Here is an 18,804-nt window from a genome sequence, read left to right on the forward strand (position 1 = left end):
TGAAGTTATCAGGAAGAAGTAAACTGGGTTTGGGGGAAGAACCCTATCTTGAGATGCACATCAAAGGTTTGCTCTAGTATATTTGGGGACAGAGAGGACACCTTGTCATCCTTCACCTAAGTAAATGGACAGTGAATTTGCTTCATGAAAAGGGATTTCAACCAGGCTTTGTTGAAAACACTGGAGGGAATTTTGGGTGAGACTGTTTCCATTATTCTTGCTTACTATCCTTTGAATCTTTGTTCTTTGAGTAATAAACTTATGCTTGTTTTCACTATAAATATATCTAAGTGCTGTGGGGTTATATAAAGAGATGATCCTGAGTTGAATCTGACCAGCTGGTGTGTACCATTCCTTCAGGCACAGCAGGCCTGGTAATGGTGTGAGTGTCCAGTGGACTAGGAGCTGTCTAGGAATGGTCAGAGGACTTTGGGGTTGGTGTATGTCTTTGTCTGTACAAGTTAACCAGAATGACTCCTGCGAAGGCCTGGAAGGTAATGTTTGTATTGCCAGAGGCTAGTGGTTTCAAAGAGCTGATCCACAGCAGGCACAGCCAAGGCTACTTTATGCTAAGGGCTGGTAGTGAGGTGCCTCACTACCCTCAGTACCCCTGGGGAGCATCACACCAGTTACTCTTCCTTTTTATAGATGTGCTTAATTTCTTTTGAACCGCAATACTGACCAATTAGGATGAGAATGGTGTCTGTAAAAGTTCAAATACAGTCTTCTTGAAAAGGAAAAGCTGGTAGTCTCTTCAAGAAGTAGCTGTCAAAGAGCGTCCCTTTCTGACTGAGACTTTCCCATGCCTTAGTAATGGAGGAACTGGAAATGCTGGTACATTTCCAGAGGATTACAAGAAAGCTCTATTATGTACAGTGTTCTGTTTTTAATAAATGAAGGGACAAAACATCTGTTGCAGTGTACCCACATTTTAAAAAGGAGAGGCTCTCTTGGTATATAGCTGGGCTGACTATTTGGATTTAAATAAGCTCCACTTCGGTATTCACCATGGATTAATCCCTGTGGGTTCCAATGGCTTGTGTACATGCCCTTCCCAAGGTGTTTTTCCAAGGTTTAAAAACTACTACATCTTGATAGACTTATGCCATAAATGTTTGTCTACTCACTTTATTACAGGGGTCAGCAACCTCTGGCACGCAGCTCGCCAGGGTAAGTACCCTGGTGAGCTGGGCCAGTTTGTTTACCTGCCGCATTGGCAGGTTTGGCCGATCACGTCTCCCACTGGCCAGAGTTCGCCGTCCCAGGCCAATGGGGGTGGCGGGAAGCCGTAGCCAGCACATCCCTTGCCCACACTGCTTTCCCCCCCACCCCATTGGCCTGGGACGGCGAACTCCAGCCAGTGGGAGCCGCGATCGACTGAACCTGCCAACACGGCAGGTAAACAAACTGGCCCATCTCACCAGAGTACTTTACCCTGGCAAGCTGCATGCCAGAGGTTGCTGACCCCTGCTTTTATTATATGAAAGCCCTCTCAGGTTATGGATTAGAATAGCTGCTAGATGGGGAGGACACTTGCACGTCCATCATGTTAGAAAGTTTGGGGTTTTTTTTGTTTAAAAGGTCTTTATTTTCATCCACAACCACTTTTTAGCTGTCTGAGTGTCTCTGCAAATGTAATCTGGCTAGCAAAACAAGGGAAAGACAGGGAAGATAATTTTCTGGGCTCAATTTTTTTGTTTCCATCCAGACCTGTAAGAGATTCCTATCTGGTTTCTTTTTTTTCCTTAGACCTTCTTCATTAAGAGGACCCCAAACAGAGGGTCTGCTGCTGGAAGGCATCTTTTGTGCACTCTCTAGTTGCATCACTATCTATATAGGAAAGCAATCTTTATCCCAAGACTCCATGGGATGAACTCTAGTCTTTTGGACTGGGGAGCATGTTTATCACTTCCCCAGAACAAGAGCAAATGATGTCTGAGGAGTTCTCTTTGATGCTTGCTTGCCTGAAGTGAATGATTTGCCATCAGAGCCTTGTGAAAATTTATAGTGGACAAGATCTCCCTTTCTCTGAAAAATGACTCTTTCAGTAGAGCAGGTAAGTCTCATGGAAATGCAGTCCTCCAGAGATCAGCAAATCTAATTTAAAAAAAATGCTAAAATGACCACTTCTACTGCAGTGAGAAGAAAAGCTCTCCCTCTCCTTAAGAACCAGACCTTCCCACCCTCATTCACATTGAGTAGCACCTTACTCCCTAAAGGCCCATTAATTACACATAGAGTAAGGTACCACTCTGCAAGCATAAGGGTGGCAAGAGTCTGATTGTAAGCTGTCCTTTTGTCATAAGGAAATGTTCCCAATGTGGCCAGCCTGGATATACAGAGCGATTCTGACTTTTTGACTATAAAGTATAAAAGGACAAAGAATCTCTGCAGTAAATTACCAGCTGTGTAACAGATGAAAATGTAAAGGCCATCTAAAAAGAATGATCAGAAATGGGAAAGGAGGGAAAAGAAATGTTCAGATCTAAAGTAATAGATATTATGATTGAAGTGTCTTATCCCAGTGCTCAAACAGCAAATCACATGTGAATGTGATAAGCATTTGAAAATAAGCAGAACTACATTTAAAAATTCAGAAACAAATCTGACTGATATAGTCATGGAAAAATAACTTAAATATTGTAGTACAGGCTTTCATTAAATATTTAAACTGTCAGATGATAGAGAAGGTTGTAAGATTCAAGATGCCATACCATTTTCCTTGAAGAAAAGGCTTGCCTGTTCTTAGCTTCAGAAGAAAGCCTCTTCTCCTTTAAAAAGGAACCTCACTTGGTATTTCTTTGTTTATGGAAGTCTCTGATCTCATATAGATCTTCTGCATAACCTGCTTATAAGAGACTAGTTAAAAATAGAATCAATCTGCTACTGCATGCTTTTAATTACAAAAAGAACAGATTATTACTGTTCATCCAAAGTATTAAATGAACTAAGCTTATTTAGACTCAAATAGCGTACCTCATTTGTATACTTGTACTGTATCTTGCCACATGTTAGCTTGGTGCTTTATAGACATGCATGAATACAAGAACCATGCCTCAGAGATTTCTAAACAAAGCATATGCTGAGGATGGTAGGAGGAGAAGGGATGCAATATAAAAGCAACATGATTGAACAGCAGGTAGGCTCTTGTTAATTGCATGCTTTAAAATTGTGGTGTATTTTTGTAATATAGAATAAACAAAGTAAACCATGTCCACTGATGGTAGGACAAGAAGGAATTGGCTTAATCTGCAACATGGGAGTTTTAGATTAGACATTTTTTCCAGATATTTAACTATAAGGATAGTTAAGCACCAGAATAGGCTTCCAAGGGAGGTTGTAGAATCCATATCAAGGGGGGTTTTTAAGAACAAATTTTTGGACAAACACCTGTCAAGGATAGTCTAGTTAGGAGGTACACTCAGGGTATGTCTACACTACAAAATTAGGTTGATTTAATAGAAGTCAATTTCTTTTTTTTAATAAATCTATTTGATACAGTCGATTGTGTGTGTCCCCACTAAGCGCATTAAGTCAGCGGTGTGCGTCTACAGTACTGAGGCTAACGTCGACTTTCGGAGCATTGCATTGTGGTAGATATCCCGCAGTCTCCTCAATCCATTGGAATTCTGGGTTGAGCTTCCAATGCCTGATGGGTCAAAAACATTGTTGTGGGTGGTTCTGGGTACATGTCGTCAGGCCCTCCTCCTTCCATCCCTCCCTTTGTGAAAGCAATGGCAAAAAATAGTTTCTCATCTTTCTTCCTGGGTTACCCATGCAGACGACATACCATGGCAAGCATGGAGCCCGCTCAGTTCACTGTCACTGTATGTCTCCTGGGTGCTGCTGGCAGACACGGTTAGGGTGACCAGACATCCCGATAAAATCAGGACTGTCCCGACAATTTGTCCCGATATTTCGTTTTTTTTTGTTGTTTTTTTTGCTCCACTGGCGGCCCCCGCAGTCTGTCCCAATATTTTCTTCCTCTCATCTGGTCACACTAGTCACAATACTGCAAAGCTGTACAGCAGCATCCCCTTGCTTTGCCTTGCCAATGATGCAGTATGACTGCTAATCATTGTCGTCGTCCTGTGGGTGCTCCTGGCCAGCCTCGGTTAGGTTGGTCGGGGGCATCTGGGCAGACGTGGGTGCTCCTGGCCAGCCTTGCTGAGGTCGGTCAGGGGAGCCTAGACAAAAATGGGAATGACTCCAGGTCATTCTCTTCAAGTTTCTTCTAATGGAGATTCAGTCCTGCCTGGAATATCATGCCAGCTAGAGCCTTCTGCCTCAGGCTGCTCTCCCAGTTGGCAGCACCGTGCGGTCACACCTACCCCAGCCTACCACTTGCTCCCATGGCTCATGAAGCCTGGACAGTAGAAAGGAGCTGTTCAACTATAGGCTGAGCAAGTGCAGAATGGTGGTAGAATGTGCCTTTGCATGTTTAAAAGCTCACTGGTGCAGTTTACTGACTTGGTTAGACCTCAGCGAAACCAATACTCCCATCGTTATTATTACTTGCTGTGTGCTCCACAATGTCTGTGAGAGTAAGGGAGAGACGTTTATGGCGGGGTGGGAGGTTGAAGCAAATCGCCAGGCCGCTGATTACGTGCAGCCAGACACTGGAGCGGTTAGAAGAGCACAGCAGGGCACACTGCGCATCAGAGAAGCTTTGAAAACCAGTTTCATGACTGGCCAGGCTACAGTGTGCAATTTCTGTTTGTTTCTCCTTGATGAAAACCCGACCTCTTGGTTCACTCCACTTCCCTGTAAGCCAACCACCCTCCCACCCCCCTTTGATCTCTGCTTGCAGAACCAATAAAATCATTGTTGTTTCAAATTCATGCATTCTTTATTAATTTGTCACACAAATGGAGGGATAACTGCCAGGGTAGCCCGGGAGGGGTGGGGGAGGAGGGAAGCACAGGGGTGGGGTTGTTCTAGGGGCACCCCCTAGAACGGCATGCAGCTCATCATAAAAGGGGCATGTGTAGGGCTCTGACCCGGAGCGGCCATTTGCCTCTCTGGTTCTTTTGGTAGTCTTGCCTAAGCTCCTTAATTTTCACATGGCATTGCTGCAGACCCCTGTTATAACCTCTGTCCTTCATGCCCTTGGAGATTTTTTTTATTTTTTTTTTTTCAAATTCCGGCATTTTGTCTTTTGGAACTGAGTTTGGATAGCATGGATTCGTCTCCCCATACAGCAATCAGATGCAGTACCTCCTGTTCGGTCTGTGCTGGAGCTCTTTTGCAATTCTAGGACTCTATGGTCACCTGTGCTGATCAGCTTGCCACACTGGTGAAACAGGAAATGAAATTCAAAAGTTCACAGGGCTTTTCCTGTCTATCTGGCCAGTGCATCTGAGTTGGGAGTGCTGTCCAGAGTGGTCACAATGGAGTACTCTGGGATAGCTCCTGGAGGCCAATACCATTGATTGCATCCAGGCTACCCCAAATTCAACCCAGCAGAGTTGATTTCAGCGCTAATCCCCTTGTGGGGGGGGGGGGGCGGGAGGAGTACGGAAATCAATTTTAAAAGCCCTTAAAGTTGACAAAAAGGGCTTCATCGTGTGGATGGGTGCAGAGTTAAATTGATCTAATGCTGCTAAATTTGACCTAAACTCATAGTGTAGACCAGGGCTTAGTCCTGCTTAGTGCAGGGAGCTAGACTAGATGACCTCTTGGGTTCCTTCCCTTCCTACACTTTTTTGTTTCTGTGAAAGAGAATGTCAGTGGTATGGATTGCTTTGTGAAGATTTTCCTTATATGAAGATAATCTCTTCAATATATGCAAGTATCTAGATTTAAAATGTATTAGGATTACCATGCTGCATATTTTGTTTCTGACCAAAACCGGGCAACCTATTGGTACAGTATCAATGACTACCAGCAAGTCCTGAAGATTTCAGTTAACACTTAACCTTTGCTTGCTCACCTCAGTACATAATTGCATTCCCTCCAAAAACCTATGCAAAAGTATTTGTTTTGCTAGCTTTCTTTAAAAGGTTACAAGATTATAGGGAAATCTGAGAAATGTGATAGACCCAGGCCAGTGGGGTACAGGAATCTGGTAGAGGGCAAATAGACTGGTCACTGGCTGAGTAGTTTTCTGTTCCCTGAGTGACCAAAGCAGGGGCTGCACTAGAGTAATCAGGAACCTGCTAGAATGAATTAAGGCAGATAAGCTGATTAGAACACCTGCAGCCAATCAAGGCAGGCTAGTCAGGGCACCTGGGTTTAAAAAGGAGCTCACTCCAGTCAGGGAGGGGGGAGTCAGAGGAGAGGAAGTGTAAGAGAGGAGCTGGGAGCAAGAGGCACAAGGAACTGAGAGTGAGAGGCTGTGCTGCTGGAGGACTAAGGAGTCCAAGGGTTATCAGACACCCGGAGGAAGATCCTGTGGTGAGGACAAAGAAGGTGTTTTGGAGGAGGCCATGGGGAAGTAGCCCAGCTGTCATGCAGCTGTTACAGGAGGTGCTAAAGACAGCTGCAATCCACATGGCCCTGGGCTGGAACCCAGAGTAGAGTTTGGGCCTGGGTTCCCCCCAAACCTCCCAACTCCTGATCAGACACAGGAGGAGCTGACCCAGACTGTGGGGAAGATCACTGAGGTGAGTAAATCTGCCAATAAGCACAGGACCCACCAAGGTAGAGGAGGAACTTTGTCACAGAAACTAATGCAACATGGATTTCAAGTCTGTGTGACCAGTCTTTCAGGGAAGACTTTTTACTATATGCAAAGGAAAACAGGCATTTAAATTAATCTGGAATCCATTCCTCAAATCCCTGCAGAGAAAAAAGATTTTATAATATATCCCAAGTCAATCTGTATAATACATCCAAATTTGTATCACTTGCCTTTGTACTATTTGCACCAGTAGTATACTCCAAGCTAAACATACCAGTCACCTGTCTCTGCCTGCAGTTCAAAGGTTACTTCTGTGTGTACTCCCTTTTGTCCCCAGTGGGGTAGACAATGTTCCAAGCATGTATGTTTAACCCCCAAAGTTAACCATGGCCAGCTAATATTTTCTTAAACATGATATGAACCTTGTCCACAATCAGAACAAAACATGGTGCACTGTAGATGCTAAAGCCTGAATGGGGTGTGTGTGTGTGTCAAAACTTAATTAATATGTTTTTAAACCTCACTTAACACCTAGCATAGTCAAAGACAGTCATGTCTAAACAAGTCCCTGGACTTCGTTTATATCAGAACTGTGCCCATATTAGGAAAATGGGTTCATGTAGTAACTCATTCAAAAATGAGACAAAACATTTGCAGAATATCAGGGTTGGAAGGGACTTCAGGAGATCATCTAGTCTAGCCCCCCTCCCTGCTCAAAGCAGGGCCAATCCCCAGTTCCCTAAATGGCCCGCTCAAGGACTGAACTCACAACCCTAGGTTCAGCTGGCCAGTGCTCAAACTACTGAGCTATCTTCCTCACTAGAAAGTCCGCACACGATCTAGTTGCTCAGCTGTTTAGAAACATTCTAAATAAATGTAAGTAAACATTTAAATCATGCCTGCGCTATATTTGTTTTTAAAGCGCGGGTTAACTGCCAATTACCTAAAGATAAATAAAACTCTAATTAATACAAATCCTAAAATGCCACTGGCTTTACAATGGTAGGAAAAACTGTCTCCCTAAAGGGCTTATCTCACATCCGCCCTCCAGCACGTTTAACGAGCCGATACTTGTAACGTAGATGCAAGATGCTAACGAAACGAAGTACGAACACCATTGTTCACCGACCAAGTAGCTACACGCTTCAGCGCCGCAGCTGTTCCATGTTGCACGGGCCCTGGGAACACGCCTCACTCTCATAGCGGGCTGGGCCGGCTCAGCACCGCAGCAGCTGCACGTGGCGAAGCCGCTTTTGAAAGCGGTCTAAGGAGCGGGGCTGCTGCCGCTGTCCGAGCCGGTGGGTTCAAGGCCGCTGGCTCGGGACTTCACAGCAATACTGGGGTAGCGCGGGCGGCTCGCTGAAATGGCACAAAACGCTCTGTCCCCACAGATCACAGATACTGTCAGATCCTGCCTCGCAACCCAGCCTCCCCGGCTGTGTGCACGCCTGGTGCGGCTCCGGATTGGGGTTCGGTGGGGGTGGGTCGCGCTCTGTCTCCGGCAGCATCCCCAGGGAGAAGCCGGGCGGGGATGGGAGTTTCTCGGAGCTGCTTCCGCCTCCAGCTGAGGCCTGACCCGGGAGTAGATCGCAGCGGCTCTGTGCTGCGGACGCGGCGCGGCGGCGAGGCCAGCATGAGCGGCCCCCAGGAGCTAGCGGGGGAGCTGGCCCGGTTCTACACGGTCACCGAGCCCCAGCGCCACCCCCGGGGATACACCATGTACAAGGTCACCGCACGGGTGAGTCCGGGGCGGCAGGGGCCTGGACAGCGCCGGTCTTGGCGGATCGCTCCCAAGGCGGGAGCAGGGCGGGCAGAGAATATCCCTCCCCGAGCTGCCCCTGTGAACGGGGACAGAGCATCCCTCCCCCTCCATCCCCGAGCAGCCCCTGGGAAGGGGGGGGGGCGGGCACAGAGAGCATCCCTCCCCCCCATCCCCTTCCTGCCCCTGTGAATGGGGAGGGGGGCTGGGAGCAGTTCTCCCTTCCCCCAATCCCAGACCTGCTTCTGTGAATGTAGCCTCCGGCAGAAAGCATCCACCCCATCACAGAGCTTCTCCCAGTGGAAGGCCCAAGACTCAGATGAAGCTTCTCAGACCTGCCCTTGTGCAAGGAAGGATGTGGGTGGCTAAAGCAGAGATCATCCCTATTCCTTATCCTAGACTTGCATCTATGGGGGGGAAGGGGGGCGCTCATCAAAGAGCATACCCACCTTACTACCTCCTGCCTCCTATCTGTTCCCAAATGAGAGGAGGATGAGAAAGAACATCTTCCCTTCACTTCACCCATCTACCTGTCCAGATGTGGGACAGGTTCTTAGCATCCCCAGCACACCCGTCCAGCTTCATTCTGATCTGCTGCAAGTCTCACATGTGACAGGGATGGATGGGTGAGGAGAGGAGATGGGAGGAATGAATAAATGAGTCTTCTTCATAAGGAAGTTTGCTTTACAGTGTCTTTGTCAGGGGATTGGGAGAAGATGAATTCAATATGTCAGTGAGACATTTAAAATTTGATACGTGCTATAATTCAGCCTGTATTGCCTCCACTTTGCTGTATACTCATCTTAAATTTTTCATAAGTATTAAGTCAAGGATTTGAGTCCACTTCAGTAATATTCCACCCATGCAGATTATCCCAACAGTTTAAAACCCTGAAACTAGAGAATGCCCTATCCAGCCTAAAGAACCTTGCCTCCTGCTCTTCTGGATTTACTAGGCCACTAAATACCCAGGCCTGCTGTGTCTCAAGCTCTGGTACTTTGAATGAAGGTGCTTTTTATTTTATTTAAAACAAACAAACAAACAAAAAAAGCTTGGTCCAGTGAGGGTCAGACTTCAGCAGATGTCTTCAAAACAAATGTCTTCATATGGGAGCCCCTGGCTCTTCCAAATGAATGAGAGACTGCAGGTCTGCTTAACATTTCCTCAGTGGCACTTGAAGCTGATTAATTTAGTTTGAATTTCTCTATCCTGTAATTATTTTAAAAAGTAAAGCTAGAGGGAAGACTCTGTTTGGATAAATGTCTCCGAAGCGTACACTACACAAGACCAGTGCTTAATTTATAATGAAAGAGGTGCTGGGACTCAAGCAGTTTTTTTACATTAATAACTGAACTGCAAAGCCAGAGATGCCGGGGCTACGAACTGCCTAGCTCAGAGGTGCTAAGCCCTGGCACAAATTAAGCATTGCACAAGGCAAATATGCTGGTGTTGCAAAAAGCATTAAATACCTTCATAAGTGTACTTTAGACTTGCCCTAACCTGACAGACTGGTAACCTGAATGTTTGGACTCTAGTGTATATGCAGTAATTATTGATTTTTGTGTGTTTCTTTATTGTACATCATCTGTCAGAAGCTATGAGACAGTGTTGGTTTCTATTGTTGAGTTTCTGACTTACACAGATGTTTTGATAGCATCTTAAGTCTGGTAATGTAATGCTGCTTAGTGACAGAAAATAGTTGTTCTGTTTGATGGAACTGTTAACGCTGTGCTAGAAGTTGTTAGCTGCCTTAAAACTGCAAGAGTGGACCAGTCCAGAAGTCCGTCTAACACAGGATCCTGTACCTGACAGTGGCCAGAATCACAGTTCTGAGGAAGATGCAAGCAGCTCTGTAATGGACAGATAGGGAGTAAGAGTGGGATCCACAAAGGGTCTTAGATGTTGCAACGTGAGTGGCATGGTACCTAACTTTTAGGTGCCTAGAAAATCACAGGAACAACACTATGACTTGCAAAACCTCAGTTAGGCATCTAGGCTCTTACACACTGCGGGGGGAGGGGGGAAGGTGCCTTAGAACAGGATCCAGAAAGCCAGCGCACTAGGCAGTGAGCTGCCTGAGCTAGCCAATGGCAGCAATGAGAGTGGTATATCCTAAGCCCTGTTCCCTCCCAGAGATAGGTACCTAAGTCCAGGCTACAGCGAGGTGCCTCCCTCTGCATAGTGCTCCATGAATGGGAACCCCTCTCGGGGAGTCAGATGGCTTATGCAATAAGACATTTTTTGTCAGAATGAGTTAGACTCCTGTCTTGCTGTACACAAAATGGCCAGAGGCAGCGGTGCCCACCTTGTAGCCCCGTTCAAGCACTCACCTGTGATGGGGAAGATAGGCTCAATTCTGTCCTGTCTGACCAAGAGGGAGACAGGATTTGAACGTAGGTCTGCTGCTTCTCAGAACACTGTTCTAACCAGTTAGCTATGGCGTATTATGATGTGGGCCTCTGTCAGTCTTTCGTGTTGAAGCTAATCCACTGTGGATAAATAATGAAGAGCAACTGAAGCAGGGGGACTGTACCCTGGGTCTTCCATCTCCTGGGTGAGTGTCCTAAACACTGGACTACGTAGTAATTTTCACTCTCCCTGTGGCCCAATGACTGTTTAGTCACTGAGGAGTATCCGTGGAACTATTTATAGAGCAAGGTATTACTCAATCTGAGTGAGGCAGCAGAATCTGACCCTAGTAGAAGGGGAGTATGGTCTTGCGTTGGAAGCAAAAAACTGGAAATTAGGAGACCTGGTTTCTGTTCCTAGTTTTGCCAAAGGCTTCTTGGGTCCCCTTGGGCAAGCCTCTTACGTTCTTTGTACCTCCACCCTCTTTTTTTCACAAATGGGAATAATGCTGCATAGCAGTGGGTGGGAGGGTCTTGTGAGTTCAGTTCATTCCTTTTGAGATCCTCAGATAGGAAGTGTTATAGAAGTTTTATTGAAGTGACGTGTCCTTTCACAATCACTGTTGCTGTAAATTTTCTGCCTGTGCGAGCTGTCCATATTTGCACATACCCTCTCTTTATATAAAGAGGAGGATCTAAAAAGTTATCTGTGTAGAATGTAGATATATAAATAAACATAGCTGTCAGGCTGTTTGTCTCCATGTCCATTTTTTTGCATTAACTGTAAGATCATAGACAACTTGTATCATATCTAGAACAAACTATTATTCATTATTCCATCATAAGATAATGTAAGGTGTTTAAACACTAATTAAAGTGAAATAAAACATGGTGTTTTTTTATTGAGTTAGTGAGAAAAACACTTTCCCCCTGTAGGTTCAGTGCTAAAGAAGTTTGTCATGGGACAGAGGCATGGAAGATAGGGCATTTAATTTTTCGACATCTCATCCTGATGAACTCCGTTCACAGGCTTAGTCCAAGAGGTCAATATAGTGGTTTAATTTCATCAGTGGAACTGAAAGCAATGCCCCTTTATCTAGGACAATAGAACCCAGTCTTGTATTTATCTTAATTCTAATTCTTCACTGATTTTTGTATTCTGCGTTGTTTATATTCATTTGAAATACAGCATCACACAGCTGTAGTACATGTGCTGAATTCTCCAAATCGGAACGAAAGTTGTATTTAAGTCATGGGGAATGTCAACATTTTATCAGGTCCCTGAAGTTGCAGGTTCTCAGCTTCTGCTCCAAGTGACACGTGGCAGGGTCACACAATTTGCTGATGGACAGAGTAATTCAGATTTTTCTTATTTAAAAACCCAGAATATTAGTTCTTCCAAGTATTTTAATGCCTTATAGCCCAGAGGTGATAAAATATTATTCATTGTGCCCAACATTGTGCTTGGGATTTCACAAACACAGAAATGTTCACAGCTCATGCCTCTAAAGGGCTTGTACTCTAATCGGACATGTAATAATTACTGGGCTGGGGGTAAAAACTTGACAGTGGAGAATATTAAAAGAACCTGTTCAAAACTATGTAACAATATTTTGTTTAAGGCAGTTGTCTGACCCCACCACTTTTTGTTTTCTCCCTCCCATCCCTGCAGTTGGCTGGCTCCATGGTTGATATGACATCACTACCACAGTGCTTGCTGGGGCTGTGTCACTCATACCGTGAACTGGTGATCTGCAGCTTTGGGGGACTGCCTGGAAAAAAGTAAGGTTGACCTGCCCAGTGTACTGAATACCCCTCTTGTGCTAGCTATTTCGGGTATTCAGCACATTCTACTAAAGATCTCCGATTTCTTTTGATTCTGTATTTGTGAATCATCTGTAAAACTGGTTTAATGGGTTAAGAGAAATTTACTGTCAAATATAAAATTTAATATTCGTGAGTAGGAGAGTTGCATGTTGAAAGTGTCCTGAACAGCTAAACCAAATGCACAGGTCTCATCAGAGACTTTTCTGAATGCTAAGCTGGGCCAACTTTGGGAAACTTTTTTCTTAAGGTCTATCCTTAGGAGATAATTTTAAAAGAAAGCTAGTTTAACAGTGTGGAAGGTCTGAAAAAATTCCTTTTATTTTTTAGCAAGACTGGCACAATGTGGAAAATGTATGTAAAATGTGAATTCTAGATAATGTTTAAACTTTTGTACTGTGAAAGACAGTGCATGCATCTGCAAAGTTAGAGAAGCATTACAGTTCCTGTATTCATTTCCAACAGTCCAAAAAAAGATAAGAAAGGACTAAAAAAAAAAAAAAGGCACCACAAGAGGATACTATCCAATGTAGTATTATGAAAGATTTTAAAAATTAGTTTATTATTTAAAAAATCTGCTATTTATTAATGCTGAATGTCTGCAGAGCAGACAGAAACATTGGGTACTCTGACCATCTTGTTAAGTAACAAAGGGAGATCCCTATGGTCCTGTTTTATGATTGTTGTTTACAGAATGTACAGTATCAGGTATGCATTGATCAGTTTGTATATGCATGTTTGCCATCTTTTGATATCCTATTGATTTTTGTGGAGGAAAGCTGTTGCATTAAGGGTTTACAAACAATGCTGATTGCCTCATTCCACTCTAAGATTTTTCTGTGCAATTTTTTATCTTCCTATAGCTTGAGATTTATGGGGTTGTTAACCCATGTTCTCACATGCCAACTATCTGAATTGATGAGAGGATTGATTAAAGTGAAGGAACTCTGCAGAGGTTTCTGGCCTGTGTTGACTTTCATGAAAAGGCTATGGAGAACAAATTAGTTCAGCATATAAATAAATAAATATACCTCTACCCCGATATAATGCAACCTGATATAACATGAATTCGGATATAATGCGGTAAAGCAGCGCTCTGGAGGGGTTAGGCTGTGCATTCCGGTGGATCAAATCAAGTTCAATATAACATGGTTTCACCTATAACGCAGTAAGATTTTTTTTGGCTCCTGGGGACAGTGTTAATCGGGGTAGAGGTTTACTATACAATGACTAGCAGATGGAACTGGGTGATAGATATGGAAGATGGTGTAATCTGCAAAAGAAGGGACTCTGAAACATCTGGGTCCTATTCCTGACTCTCACTAGCTTGTTGTATAATAATAATTTGAGATATACCCATCTTGTAGAGCTGGATGGGACCTTGAAAGGTCATTGAGTCCAGCCCCCTGCCTTCACTAGGAGGACCAAGTACTGATTTTGCCCTAGATAGCCCCCTCAAGGATTGAGCTCACAACCCTGGGTTTAGCAGGCTAATGCGCAAACCACTGAGCTATTTCTCCCCTCATTGCACAGGTCCCACTTTACCCATTTGACTAACTTATCTACTGTAACCTCACAAAACTGTTGCAGGGCTTTACTGAAAGGTGAAATGCAAAATAAAAAAGTGCATGCCATTTACCTCTCCTTTTGTGATATGTAAAGATTGTTTAAGTTGCCATCACGCACCCCTCCACGCGGTCTGCCTATGAAGTGTTCTAAACCTCTCACCAGGGAGAGAGTAGACACTCTTTACTGAACTAGCTATATGGATTCTGCTATAGACAGAAACAAAGATGAAAGCAGAGTGAAAAAGAAGAGCTGAAACATAACTGTGGTAAAGAGGCATGTAGGCCTTCAGACTAATCACAGCAAGGGAAAAAATGAGTAAGGTTTTGTCAATTGTAGGCAAAACTGGCTCAGGAGAGTTTTTTATGGTGCAATTTGAACGAAGTGAGTTTCAGGGTGATGGGGTAGAATAATGGAAAAATAACCCTTTTCTCCTCAGTCTAGACCCTCCAGAAACCACATGGAGGATGAATGGGAACGCAACAGTGAGGTTGGGCCAGCGATGGCTCCAGGCACCAGGGCACCAAGCATGTGCCTGCGGCAGCAAGTCACAGGGGGCGGCCTGCCGGTCCCTGCAAGGGCAGCAGTCAGGAAGCCTTCGGCGGCTTGCCTAGAGGAGGTCTGCCAGTCCCGCGGATTCAGGGCATTTTGGCGGCAAGTATGCCGAATCCGCGGGACTGGGGACCTCCCGCAGGCAAACCGCCGAAGGCTGCCTGACTGCCATGCTTGGGGCAGCAAAAAAGCTAGAGCCGCCCCTGGGTTGGGCAGTAGGCTGAAGTTAGGGAAACATGGAGGAACAAGTCACAGAGATTCTTGAAAACCATAAGGAAAATTTAGAAGAGTAAATCTAATAAAACTGGGGGTGGGGTGGGGTGGCAGGCAGGAGATGAGAACTGTCTAGCTACAGCATTGTGAACCCTCCATGTAGCTTAGAGGAGCCGTTTTTAGGTGGCCTATGGTCTGGAGCACTCTTGGGTGGTGTACTTTACCTCTGAGACAGAAACAACACTGCATTTCAGGGCTTGTCTTACACACAAGCAAACCAAATGAAGTCTGCTTTAATTCCCACCTTTAAGTATCTTAGTGCATGTCAGTGTATGGACAGTCTTATTTCGAATGAAATTGTCCATACGCTGATTTACGGCGTGAATTAAAGCTGACTTAGTTTGGTTTGCATGTGCGCAGACAAGCCTTCAGACAGACTGAGCAATGGACTTTATTGCTATTTGTAAATCCAATGCAGAACTCAGGCATTGTAGAGGCTCTCTTGACCAATATAATATATATTTCTTCTTTAAAAACACCAAAACCATCTTTGCCCTGTGCTGCCATACCTGTCTGTCTTTATCAGGTATTTCTTTGGGGTAAAGTCAGTGTGATCAAATGTGCAGAAAACACCAACATGTGATAGTAGCAAATATACATGAGGACAAAATCAAAATGTGAAGTGATCTGTAGAGAACTGAGCAGTGGGGGCTTTTGGGTAGCATGGGGAGATTTTGTCCTAAAAAATACACCCCCCCCCCCATCAGGCTGAGTTTGTGTGCAATCTGGATTCAAAATGGGTAGCTGTAACTAAGCCATACCTATTACATGAATGTTACTTTCCTCTTGTATTTCTAAGAACAATTCCTTCAGGAAAGAATTGGAAGAATGATGGGAAGATGGTCAATATGTGTCCCAGTTCTAAGTGGTCCCTAATAAGAAACTTGCTTGGGGATGTAGCCTCTAGAAGAGGGCATAAGTTTATCTATTTTGTAATATATTTGCTGGTTTCTAACATGGCAATTAACTTTGTTACTAAATACTTTGTCTCTTGTTCTATTTTGTATTTTCATAGGTTGAACTTCATTAAATTAACTTAAAATTGCTGAATGCAAATTGAAAAAGATACACACCTTCTGTGTGGTTTCTTTTTATCAGCAACAGATCACAGTATGTTCCTCTTTTAACTCTACAAACAGAAATTCAGACACTGATCAGGTTTTTGTTTTGTTTTTCAGATTGTTTCAAGAAGAAATCCAGAGGAAGTCCAGGAGGTAACACATGTACATTTGTGAAAGTTTTATTTCATGTTCTCATTACTAATTTTTGAAGTATCTTTTTTTACTTAATTTAGTCATTCCTGTGTGTGTTGTCAAAGAAATGAAGCAAACATTTTTTGTGTCCATCTGTCTTTTGTCTTAGCTATTCGGTTTTGAATTATTAAGGTAGCATATTACAACTTCGTTGTCAGTGATGAGTTGGGGGGAGATTATGAACCACACCTCATTCCTCTGATTTTGGATGGCACTTCAGATTCTTAAACCTTGGGTTGAGTGCTGTAGCTGTCTTTAGAAATCTCACATTGATATCTTCTTTGCCTTTTATCAAATCTGCAGCAAAAGTGTTCTTAAAACGAACGTGTGCTGAGTCATCATCCGAGACTACTATAACATGAAATATATGGCAGAGTGTGGGTAGAATAGAGCCAGAGACATACAATTCTCCCCCAAGGAGTTCAGTCACAAATTTAATTAAGCATTATTTTTTTTAATGAGCATCATCAGCATGGAAGCATGTCCTCCGGAATGGTGGCCGAAGCATGAAGGACCATATGAATGTTTAGCATATCTGGCATGTAAATATCTTGCAGTGCTGGCTACAAAAGTTCCATGTTCTAACTTTCAGGTGACGTAAATAAGAAGTTGGCAACATTATCTCCCGTAAATGTAAACAAACTTGTTTGTCCTAGCAATTGGCTGAACAAGAAGTGGTGCTGAGGCTTTAAAGTTTTACAATGTTTTGATTTTGAGTGCAGTTATCTGCCCCCCAAAAAATCTACATTTGTAAGTTGCACTTTCACGGTAAAGAGATTGCACTACAGTACTTGTATGAGGTGTATTGAAAAATACTATTTTGTTTACAAATATTTGCACTGTAAAAATAATCAAAAATAATATAAAGTGAGCACTGTACACTTTTTATTCTGTGTTGTAATTGAAAACAATATATTTGAAATGTAGAAAAACATCCAAAAATATTTAATACATTTCAATTGGTATTCTGTTTAACAGTGTGATTAAAACTGCAATTGTGATTAATTTTTTTTGAGTTAATCACGTGAGTTAACTGTGATTGATACCTGTAGTTTAAAATCCTGCTTTTTCTCTAACAGCCAGTTGTTGTGGAACTTCATACAGTGTAAGTTCTTATGTATGCTCTGGATTTTGTGTGTAGTTTTTTGCTTGGTTTCTCTCATATGTTTTTAATAGGACGTCTTCCTGAATATGAGCTCTGGCTGAAATTTTTCTTCGGGAGTCCTACTTTTATTGTTGACTATTTTAAAAATAGTCTATACAAAATTTAGTGAATGGGTGGCTCTTGAGTAGATCTTAGTTTTCAGATGCTAGAGTTGGGATCACTTTTAACTATTATTGATGTTATAACTGAAAATTTAAGCACAGGGCACACAAGCCTGTCTAGTGGCCAGGTATTGCACCCAACCTCCGTCAGGAGCTTTTCTATCAGATTTTTATCCCACAACAGAGAGAGATTTATATACAGTCATTGAAGGACTATAGGCTGCTGCTCTTCTATCGTCTTCCCCCTAATAGGGTCTACACTTAGGACCATTAATCATTTTTAAAACCCTAGAAAATAAATGCACCTACTTTGTTGTGAAGCAGTTAGGCATGTAGCACCCCTGACGCAAACCCAGAAAAGTTGAGCTACTTTACAATACATATTTCCTCTACTCATAACATTAACATTGCTACAACTACTGCTGTTCATGGGCCATCCTCCACAGCCTTCAGTCTGCTTCCCTCACCTTGCAGCATTCCATCTCTCCTTTTAACAGCCCTTCTGGACGTAATCCTTTACCTTCTCCCAGAACAACCAACTCCTACATCAGGCACCTCCATCTACTACTGTGGGGAGAGTGAGGGGAGATAGTCGGGTGTGCAGAAGGACTAAAGGGGTAATGGTAACTGTGTGTGTGTGTGTGTGTGTGTGTGTGTGTGTGTGTGTGACTCAGGTGGAGAAACCAATGTTTATTGTGGACGGAAGGAGTGAAAAACAGTTACTAGTGCTCAAATTATTTTAACCATGACAAACAGGCTATCACATCAGAACTATTTAGGCTTCGCAGAATATTATATATATATATATATATATGTGTGTGTGTGTGTGTATATAAATTATCAGTGCTTAAGCATTTTTTCTATTTTTACATTTGCAGAAATTATGGGGAGTGTTGACAATTATTTAATGACAGTAGACATAGATACTCAAAATTAAAGCTTTATAAATGATTAAAACACAAGTGGTCAACATCAGATGTCAAAATATACAAAGTAAATATGCTTAAATCAAATCATACCTGTTTTTGCCATTCATTTTTTAGTCTAGATCACTGGATTTTGACTCTACCTTTTCAAGCAGCATTTTTCTTACTTTGCCTATCTGTAAATTTTGATTATTATTGGTGGAAGTATTTTTTCATCGGTTTGTGTGTGTATGGTATAATTGTTTACTGACATTTACCTTTAAAAATCTGATCCTTCCAAGCCTAACTATAACAACTAACAATGTATTCACATTCTCACCAAATACCCTTTACTGCACTTCTCTAGTCCACAGATTGCAGTTTGTACCCACCCTCCAAATCAGATTCATCTCCAGCATATATCCGAATGGGTACC

At 43.2% G+C, this 18,804-nt stretch overlaps 1 protein-coding gene across 3 annotated transcripts in view; it reads left to right on the top strand.

Annotated features, from left to right (window-relative positions):
- The first annotated feature begins 7,376 nt into the window (after window positions 1-7,376).
- Window positions 7,377-18,804, top strand: part of RPS6KC1 (ribosomal protein S6 kinase C1) — a 113,760-nt gene continuing 102,332 nt past the window's right edge. The window contains exons 1-2 of one of the 3 annotated variants that reach the window (XM_030557518.1): window positions 7,377-8,360; window positions 16,123-16,158. In XM_030557518.1, the coding sequence (XP_030413378.1) occupies window positions 8,154-8,360; window positions 16,123-16,158 (243 nt within the window). In that variant the 5' untranslated portion in view covers window positions 7,377-8,153. The remainder of the gene's footprint in view (window positions 8,361-16,122; window positions 16,159-18,804) is intronic. The other 2 variants (XM_030557517.1, XM_030557519.1) reach the window with 2 other exon arrangements.

This window comes from Gopherus evgoodei, chromosome 3, assembly GCF_007399415.2.
Source record: "Gopherus evgoodei ecotype Sinaloan lineage chromosome 3, rGopEvg1_v1.p, whole genome shotgun sequence".
NCBI classification, from domain to species: domain Eukaryota; kingdom Metazoa; phylum Chordata; order Testudines; family Testudinidae; genus Gopherus; species Gopherus evgoodei.